Source organism: Ruditapes philippinarum, unplaced genomic scaffold (assembly GCF_026571515.1).
Source record: "Ruditapes philippinarum isolate M1 unplaced genomic scaffold, ASM2657151v2 ctg2363_1_1_1_1, whole genome shotgun sequence".
In the NCBI taxonomy this organism is placed as follows: domain Eukaryota; kingdom Metazoa; phylum Mollusca; class Bivalvia; order Venerida; family Veneridae; genus Ruditapes; species Ruditapes philippinarum.
Genome location: NW_026853553.1, coordinates 256,693 through 267,099, shown reverse-complemented (window position 1 = coordinate 267,099; position 10,407 = coordinate 256,693). Strand labels below are relative to the sequence as shown.

The window sequence follows — 10,407 nt, the reverse complement described above, 5'->3', positions numbered from 1 at the left end:
AAAAACTGATTAAGTGAGTAGGGAGAAAGCACACTCTCCAATGAAATGACAGAAAAAAACAACTACAATCTATATAACCATTTAAATATTCAATGCAGATATATAAAATCCTCAATTGCAATGTAAGAAAGCAGGGTGCAAATTTGGCAGCAATTATCTTCCATAATAATGGGACAGTATATATATATTTTTTTTTTGATTTACAATTATAACTTCCATTTTTAATAAGTAAACAATTCTATATCTTCTTTGTGAATCATGAAAAGAAAAAGAAAACATTGTCAAATAAAACTTTTATTAGAAAAAAAAAACGTTTTGCAGTACTTTAGGTTGTTCGTTTCCGTCTTTTTGTTGAACAAATAAGTTATTTTTCTAAAGTCACGTTGTACTTTATTTATAAGTGTCACCCGTGCGTAAATTTGTGTGTTTGGGTTTGTTTACACTCGCCACCAGAAAGAGACCTTATGGGCTAGCAATTTTGAAAAATTTATACTTTGCCTCTAAATACGTTTACAAATAGCTCTGTTGTAAACCACGCCTACATGCAGCTCAAAAGGCCAATCAATGGGCGCCTTTAATTCTATTTCCGGTTCAACCATGAACGGTCTTCTTATAACAGACATTAACAATAATCTTGAAGAATATCATTAAAAAATCATTGTACTGTTTTATTTACTAAAATGTTATATATTTTGACTAATTCAAAACAGTACATCTACTGAATAATAAAACATATCTTTGCCAAGGCGAATTATGATTCAATCAAAAATGAACATAGAAACCAGAATGAACAAATGCTAAGAAAGGTGAGACAATACTGGGCCGAAATCCTTGTAATATTTGTCAACTTTGAAAAAAAAAACAACAACAAAAAAGCAAGATATTATAACGAAACAATGCTAAATTCAGTATATTTTTATTAACAATAAAAACCGAACAGTGGTTGAATAGATGTATCTTGTGAGTACCTGTACTGATGTTATTTTGGTGGTGGTGATGGTTTTTGTAGTTTACTTTCCTGATCACGACAGTAAACCGCTTTGAATTTACCAGAGCAAAGTCAATGCATCTTTCCTGGGAAGACTTTCAAGTATGTTACTAGTACAAGTGCCCCCACTTTCGCAAGAAGCTGGTTACTTTTGTATATGCCAGGGCATATAAAATTATATAGTGCCAATGAACGCAACCGGTCACAATTGTGTATCAATGAGTTTTTCCCCTTTTATTCACAATTTTGCATCAATGAATAGTTTAAGAAATATATCAAAAGTCAGATGACCTAAATAGTGGTCAAAACTTACTTTCATCTAGCCCTTTTAAGGACAAACATTAGTTACGAATGTTTTCATCTATTTCTAAGTAAACAGAACCGTATCGACCAGTTTTGTATAAACAAAACTACAAGAGAAGCGTTTTTTTTTCAAATCGATTCCAAGATTTTGTTTGTAGGTATAGACTATTTTCTTGAATGACAGCAGACGAGAGTTTCTGTAGCAGACGACAGATTCTATATTGATTGAACGCCTTCTTCATTCTCCCGCTTCTTCCCAATATTGATTTTTGTTCCATTTATATAGCCCAATATACAGCGTTAACTAAGTCTATTGAACTCACAACGCTATGTGTCGCCACTTCTCAATAACTACCACTGCATAATGTTTTCATGAATGAAAAGACAGGAACTATTTATTGTGTGCGGATTAATACTCTGAAAAAAGGAAAAAAATAGTATAATTCATTAGTGATATATACAGGACATTTTGGTAATTTATTTATATGAAAGGAAACTACACATTAAGTAAGTTAGTGATGCTGGTGTTCTGGTAAGTAAGTCATCATACAATAAGAAAAGGAGCGCTTATAGGAAAGCCGTTCTAAGAATTTAAGAGATATTTGATCTACACCGACAATGCCGATGGAAGTAAATAAACTATCAGCTGCTCATCTTAAACAAATAATTGACTCTCAACTATCAGCAAAATTGTTGCTGTTGGACTTCCGGTCATTTTTGGCGTACAACAATGACAGAATTAAGGGCGCTGTGAATGTCTTTTGTCCGCCCATTCTGAAACGCCGTTTCGCTGCTACCGGATATTTACGTCTAGAATCGGTCCTTACACCGGAAGTGAGAAAAAGACTGAGGAACGGAGACTACACGCAGCTTGTACTGTATGACCAAGATGATATTATCAGGGATACCTCCGACCTTGCCGTCGTCCTTCAGGGTTTGAACAATGAAAGATACGGCTTCAAAACAGTTTATGTCCTCAAAGGTAATATTATAACAACATGTACAAAATCTTAATTATTTGTCTTTAGAAGCATAATTATACTTAACCAAGAAGCCCGCTTTTAAGAGCTAAGAAATATTGTTGCCATAATTACGAGGAAACATGGCCATTAACAATGGTCATTTACAGACTAGGGCTCGAATCTTTTTCACTGAATTGGAATAAAGACGTCGTTACAATTCACCCTTGAAGTAATATATGTTAAAAAAACTATTATAAGATCGAAGTTTAAGAGAGAATCTTAATTTAAAAAGTGTCGTTCTTTTGATGCAATTGCTATATCAAAGTACCATATAGAGTTTGAATACATTAGAAGCATCTCCATACCTCTGTAATATGTAGTTTGTAATACACTTATTTATTTTTATCAAATGACTAGTTAAAGATTATTTTAATTTTTTTCTTTGCTTACAAAACTTTTGAAATAGAGATGGTAATTTAAATTTTCAAAATGAATTTTTGTGTTTAGATGTAATTGTATAATTTTTTTCTATTGCAGGTGGTTTTCAAAAATTCCGAGCGAAATATCCTTCGTGCTGTATTGGTCAGAAAGGACCACGTGATATACCGTCCAGTGCCATATCAAAGTTATCGCCCGTGAAAGCCATTCGTCACCAGAAACCCTTTGATTTTAAGGTAAGTTAAAGATAAATGTCCAATAAAATTATAATTTAATCTGCTTTTCCTTTTTACTATATCACTTTTTATTTCAAAGAATTCTTGTTTTGATAAAAACAATTTGAATTTGTGAAACACTTTAATTTTATATCCGCTGTTGCAACATTCTGACGTTCTTGTCTAAACAAAAGCTACCAGAATGTTAATAAAGTTTTATCTTTATTTTAACGTTAAAAATAATTCTTAAAACAATAATCATAATAAATTATAGTCTGTTTTAATCAACACTAAATCTAATATATGTTATATTATCAAAACGGGTCTTATCACAAGTATTAAATGAAAAAAGGTGAAAAATAATTTAAGTATGCAATTTACATTTCGGCTTATTCCAACATTTCGCTTTAATATGCATGAATAATAATAATAATGATGATGATAATAATAAATAAATAAATAAATAATAATAATGAAAATAATAATAATGAAAATAACAGGAGTTATATATGTTAATAACAAAAGGACTATATTAATTGGAAATAACAGTTTTCACAAAATGACAATCCTTTCGATAATTAAACCTACGTCATTCGAGAGTAAATGTAAATTAATTAAAATATGCCGTCCGGATGTATTCCTTAAACTGTGAAAGACACATTATGCCTTATAAAAAAGTCCCTTCCTTGGAAAGGGTAAATAGGAGTGTTTAAACGTTTAGTTAATGATTTTAGAGAATGTTGGATGCTTATAACCGAAGAAACTAGCACTGAATGTGAACAGACCAATATTTTTTTATAGTTATTCAAATTGAAAAAACAATGAGTTAGCGCATGCACATGATTTGGTAGCCAGGCAGTGAAACAATGATCTTGATACGCAAACATTTTTCTAGAAATATTTCGAATATGGTTTCAAACATAATGTCACGAGTCATATGCAATAATTCATTTTTCTTTAATTTAATTTAGGACAAGGTATACAATGCACTGGTCCGTTGACTTACCACGTTACTCGTTCACAAATTTGGCGTTACTTTTGTACAATTGTTGCATTCCTGCGAAACATTAAACATTGCAAATAATGAGACAAACGTTATCTTAAAGGATATGAAGCTTTATCTAAAGAAATATTTTCATAACATTTAAAAACTGTAAAATATTTTTGTTTTGATAATATAATGGCTAATTCTCAAAAGAGTTGTAACATCTATTATACAAAACTTCAGTTTTTATCATTCATAAAACTGTGCGTAAACAGAATAAAATGTTCCAAAGCAAAATATTATGCTGCATTTTTAGATAGCTTCGTTTAGCTATGATTACGTGCATGTGTATTTTGCTCGGAACGGAAAATACCAACATATTTCTTTCATATAATATTCTTCTTCTTTTTTTTTTAAATTCAAACAAAAATTAGGTTAACTTCCGCAGTCAGCATGTAAAGTGGTAAACCTTAAACATTAATATTTTTTTATATATTTTTATTCAAGTTCTTATCTGTTTTATTACAGCATGCCCCTACGCAACTTTTACCTCATTTGTTCATCGGAAATGAACGAAATTCACTCGACACTGATCTCCTCAAACAGATCGGAGTCACCGCCATCTTGAATGTTTCAACGCAGAGTTCAAATCAAATGATATCTGAATTCGAGTACAAATGTATCCCTGTCCGAGACAACGAATCAGAAAATATATCGAGCTGGTTCAGCGAAGCTTTCCATTTTATAGGTAAATATATTAAGTTTTTGTATAAAATCTATGAAAACCGATAATCCGTTTAAAATAAAAAAAATCAAACAAAAAACAAGAAAACATATATTACAATTGTAAATTTCATTGACAATATAACCCTGTGATATGACATGGAAATATTTCTGTTCATCGCACAAACGTTAATGCTTGACACCACACTTTAGCGAAAGAAATTATGAGTGTTTTTTGTATTGACTAGTAATTGATATCTTTCCATTCAATAACAATACTATTTTTTTATATACATACAATACTACAAAGTTAACAAAAAGTTCATATAATAATATTCATTACATTTAACATTTTTTGTTTTCATATTTATTTTGTCCTGATTTCAGAATCCATCCGTAGACAAGGCGGCATTATTCTTGTACACTGTAGAGCAGGGATCAGCCGTTCAGCTACAATATGTATTGCCTATCTCATGGCAAATCAGTCCTTTACATTGGACCAAGCATTTGAGTTCGTCCGTGCACGGAGGGACATCATCTCCCCAAATCTAAACTTTATGCAACAACTTTTTGAATTTGAACGCATGCTTCTTGTACAGCGCATGCGCGAGATTGTATGTCCTTCCGTCCATGACAGGAAGTCTCCTCGGACACCATTGTCATGCTCCAAGACGTCAGAGCGTTCACCGGTTGTGGTTTCAAATCATTTCAGCTTCAACGTTTGCGCACAGAATTGATGAAGAACTATGTTATTGTTAATATTAAGACAAAACGTGATTAAGCAATAAACAGTTGAAATGTAGATGGTGTTGAAATTTTAATGCCAACGAGTTTTCAGGTTCTTCTGTGTTTAGTGAACACAATCTATGCCATATTTTGAATGTGAAACTTACTTGAATAACTTTGTTTCAGTAATTGTTTTGTTTTGTCTTGTATATATCTGCATCTGCAATTAATATGAAAATAAGTATTGCATTTATACCTGTTGTGTTTGTAAAACGTTTGGAAATTGAAGGTATATTTATTAAGACAAGCTACTTTAAAAAAGGTAGAAAATGTATTATTTATTAAGATTATTGTTTTCTTTTTTATACAGTTAATGTAGCTCTCATTGCAAAAGTCAGGATGATACTTGCACATGTATATGATATTATATGAATGTGTTTACAACCTTACGAGGATGGTTAAATGGTCTGTGCATTTTTTACTTTACATTATTATTATATTATGAGTTATGTATATAAATGATAACAACGTGTTTAGAATTCAGGAATCACGTTGTAAGATCAGTAAATATAAAAACATCTAAGAAATAATGTTACGGGTAGGATGGTTTAATGTTTAACAAAAACTAGTGTTCTTAAAATGTATAAAGCTATATATAGATGTATATGCTGCCTATAGATTTCAAAAGTGTCGTTTGAATTTTTTAAAGGCTAATTCCAAAACAATTGTATAGAAATTTATTTGAATTTTTCCTTCAGAACAAATAGCACATGCACAGAATCGTCGCTAAATAGTTAAAACCTTACTTAAAATAGCATGTAACATTTGAGCCGCGTCACGACAAAACCAACATGCTGTTCGCTTACAGACTCTATAATAAGTAGAGAAACTGATAGCGAACAGCAAGGATCCTGATCAGACTGCGCGGATGCGCAGGCTTGTCTGGATCCATGCTGGTCGCAAACCCATTATGTTGGTATTGTCGTGACGCGGCTCATTTTCTGCTTTCAAACATACCCCTTTGCGTTAAGTTACAGGGATATTCTTTATTGTAACTCTTTTAAGAATCGACCTTAAGATGATTGACACATTTTTTACTGTTTACAAAATAGAATAAAAATGTTTCATTATACACATGTATAAAGCTATATACACTTTTAATAGTTTTGTTACTTAATAAAAGTAGTACCACCACATTTGCCAATGTGAGCATTCCATCAAATATCATTTTGTATTTTTGATTCGTAAACAATTTGTGATATTTAATTTATATAGTAACAAAAGTATGTCGTTCAAAAGTTTAAATCATATTTGTTTACCAATGCATATTCGATTTACGTTTTCGTCTGCTATTCTGAACACATGTAAATGATTTTAGCAATTCTTATACAAAACAAATGGTATTTAAAAGGTTTTTATTGTATTATTTGGTATATTTATGCAGTTAAACGGAAAAGTGTTATTATACGTTACCGTTTATTAACCAAATAATGCTAAAATAATTTGCGCAATAAATGGCCTAGAACGTTTTGTATGTATAATATATATTGTTGTTATATTGTTAATATAAAAGTATCACACACGATTTGTAAGGATTTGACATTGTGATTCTTTAGAACGATATACACACGTCAGTATTATTTGATATTAGCGTAGGTTTCGGAGTATTTATTATATTAACCGAACCATGTTAAACAGGGTTGTATGTATAAAAGTTAAATAAAGACATGGAAAAAATTACTGTGTTGACTTTATTTCCCAGTAACCGACTGCAATTGCAATTTATGTTTTGTTTTTGTCATATGCCGCCGGGGTTTTACAGACACTCGTATGAACATTGCGAGACTGCATTTCTACGGTGAAGGAAAAATCCGTCCTCAAGCCAACAGTACTTTAAAACAGACCCAAGCATACTCTTTTTATTTAAAAACAACCGATTTAATTATCATATGATAACTGGTGACAACGCAAACAGTTCCCTTGATGATGCACGGCCAACTGTGAACGTGCATTCAAATATTTCGGTTTAGAACATCCTTAGAAAATAAGTATGTTTGTTTTGTTTGGTTTACCTTGCAGCAACACAATTTAGGCCATACGGCGTCGAAACGGGAAAGATGATTTCGTCTATCTCGGGTGTTACCACCTTAAAAGCATCACCACCAGAAATCAAATCCACATCACCTGCTGGAGCTTAGAGATGCACAGATGCCAGTAATTCGAACCCATTTAGTCAACTCTTACGATCATGCAGGGTTAAACGGTGGTTGCAATTCTAACGTCTCAAGGCGCAAAGTATTTAAATTATTTAGTCGTTGATGTCGTTAGTACTTGTATTTCAAATTTACCATAAAATTTTTTGTCAAACCCCCTCTACTGGACCGAAACATTAACTACTGCTCATGTATACTAATATGGTATATAATTTTCATCAAATTGGTGTTCATTTGTAAATATTTTCTTAGTTCAGATAAACGAAACTGTAGGAAAGATTTTATGTCAGTTGTTTGCGTGTACTTTTCGGATGATATTTCATCACAGAGCAAAATGGCGAAGACATAAACATATTCAGCTGTCATGAATGGATTCCTATAATGGCTTTCCATGGTGATATTTCAAGCAAATTACAGCTTCTTTTCCAAGAATAACGGTAAGAGGATTTTTCTGTGAGCGTGGGCGTGAAACATTTCCAATAGTCGATAGCGAGAAGCTTCATTTGCTTAAGTCTAGGCCAAATGATTTAGATTTCTCATGCGATGATAAATGGTATCAGTACACTACTCGTAAAGTAAATCATCATTGGAAATGATTTCAAAAATAAACGAGGGAGAGAGAAACACAACACAAAGATAAGGTGGTTTTTTTGCTTAGGTTTTGTGATAAAATAATCGAAAGTACGATTGTGAAAAGTCGAAATAACGCAACCAGTCGATCCAACTTTATAATCATATTATATTTATTATTATACTTTTCAGTGTATGCAGAAAACACGATATGATTTCGCGTGTCGTACTTTCTATCTGTCACCATCGTGTTTTCACCATCGTTTTGTCGTTATTTCGACTCTCATACATAGAACTTTTGACTTTTCAACACAGTACCTTTAAATTTTCACCATCGTGTTTTCGTAACTTGTCGTTTTTGTTGTTTGAAGTAATGTGTGTAGTGTACCGGGACACCGTATGTATCATTTTTCAAACATACAAGTAAACAATTCGCACACTAACACATATGGAAGTCAAAATACCACTTTGTTTACATTTTGCTATATGTATGTACACGTATATATTAAACATTATTCCACATTAAGCAATATTTTCTTCAGGTGATTAGTATTCTCATCATATCAAAATAATAAAAAACAAGGATGTTCTTTTTACAGAATGGAAATGTGTTAATTTCTGAGGCTAAATGTGCCTTTACATAGCATAGCATAAATAACATAGCAGAGCATAAATAGCATAGCATATCATAAGCATAGCATAATCATAGCATAAGCATAGCATAACATAACATAACACAAACTTAGCACAAAGATAATAAATTATACAGAAAAGTTAGCTCGATTCAATTTGTCCAATTTTGAATTTAATCACTAGATACTTCTTTAAACTCCATCTCAATGTCTTTTTTAAACTGTAGAAGGAATATAACTCCGAAATTTAAGTAAGAAATATAGAAACGTTTTTGTGGTTTATGCAGATGATACACTTGGATTAATATGGAAACAAATTATAGTAGCATAATATACTATTCAACTTTTGCTAAGCACAATAACTTGCATATTAAATTATCACAAGTAATAAACAGGTTTCTTTCGAATTTTTATAAAATTCTGATTCAGCAATGTTTTCAAACAGTCCCCTGACATGAAGCCTTGTTGACTAATCCGTTAAAACTCGTCTAGGTAGCATGTAAAGCATGCACCCTAATATTTTCATGCTTTTAGTGGTGTGTACAATCACATTTCTTTTGTTAGCCGGCGACATTTCTGGCATTATTGTCATTCAATGGGCTCACATTTCTTTGATATGGCGAATGCTAATATTAAGTGGCAGTTGAGAGAAGCATAGTAATGGAGGGCTGTAGAGATGGTGCAGCAGAGGGCCATCTTCCACCAGGTTGGTGCGGCGCTTGGTGTACACCACACTGTCATCACCAGAGCCTCGGAAAGATACCGGCCACATGGTATACCCGCCAGGAGGCATGCTGGAGGTCGGCAAATGGTCACAACACCAGCTCAGGATTGGTTTTTGGTCGGTCAGGCACGTCGTGAAAGGTTCGATAACAACTTCTCTTCGAAATGACATTGCTTATGCTGCGGGGTCCGTTCCCCAAAAAGTTTCACACTCAAACAAATGGTGCTTAGCAAAAGTTGAGTAGTATATAAAAGTGGATATTTGAATTCCTTACCTTTGAAAAGAGAATGGCATTGAAATGTAAAGTAACATTTTCTTATTAATGTACTCACCAAAAATTAAACGCGTAGTTTAGAAAGAAGAGGATCCCCAGGTTGAGCAACCAATTCAGGTTAATTAGGTAAATATATCTCTAGGTTGAGCAATCAGATCCAGTTTGAGCATTCATATCCAGATTTTGCAACCAGATCCAGGTAACAAACAAATAAAAAGTTGAACAAACGGATACAGGTTGAGCAACCAGATCCGGGTTTTGTAAACTGATCCTAGTTGACCCAACATTATTATTCAGTTATATGTATTACTTCGTATGACGATGTAAAAACCCAGGTTCTGTGTCATGTTGCTATAAAACCAGTTTATTCTCATTGACTTGAGATTTATTTGTTTCTGTTGAACTAGACATTAACAGAAATACTGACAATGTTTTAGCGTAGGTCACTCATATTGGTTGTCTGTGGCAACTACAGTAGTCTAACTATTGAATATTGTTTATTAAAAAGAATATTAAAAATGCGATTTCAATTAGACATTTTATACATATTAACAAGTTCCTAGGATGACGTCATATAATTAAGAATGTGCACACAGAACACGCAAACGATAAGAGAAAAAATGAGTTCCAAAGGTTCAGTGTTCTATTTCACTT

At 32.5% G+C, this 10,407-nt stretch overlaps 1 protein-coding gene across 1 annotated transcript; it reads left to right on the top strand.

Moving 5' to 3' along the window:
* Nucleotides 1-1,541: 1,541 nt before the first annotated feature.
* Nucleotides 1,542-7,066, top strand: LOC132737183 (dual specificity protein phosphatase 4-like). Its single transcript, XM_060724440.1, has 4 exons — nt 1,542-2,273; nt 2,791-2,927; nt 4,420-4,639; nt 5,002-7,066. The coding sequence occupies exons 1-4, from the start codon at nt 1,910-1,912 to the stop codon at nt 5,349-5,351; spliced, it is 1,071 nt and encodes a 356-aa protein (XP_060580423.1). The 5' UTR covers nt 1,542-1,909; the 3' UTR covers nt 5,352-7,066.
* Nucleotides 7,067-10,407: the final 3,341 nt, after the last annotated feature.

Excerpts from the sequence above, each read along its gene's own strand:
- LOC132737183 (XM_060724440.1), top strand. The coding sequence starts at position 1,910 with ATGCCGATGGAAGTAAATAAACTATCAGCTGCTCATCTTAAACAAATA. Across the intron at positions 2,928-4,419 it reads AGAAACCCTTTGATTTTAAG|CATGCCCCTACGCAACTTTT; the intron begins GTAAGTTAAAGA and ends GTTTTATTACAG. Across the intron at positions 4,640-5,001 it reads CGAAGCTTTCCATTTTATAG|AATCCATCCGTAGACAAGGC; the intron begins GTAAATATATTA and ends TCCTGATTTCAG.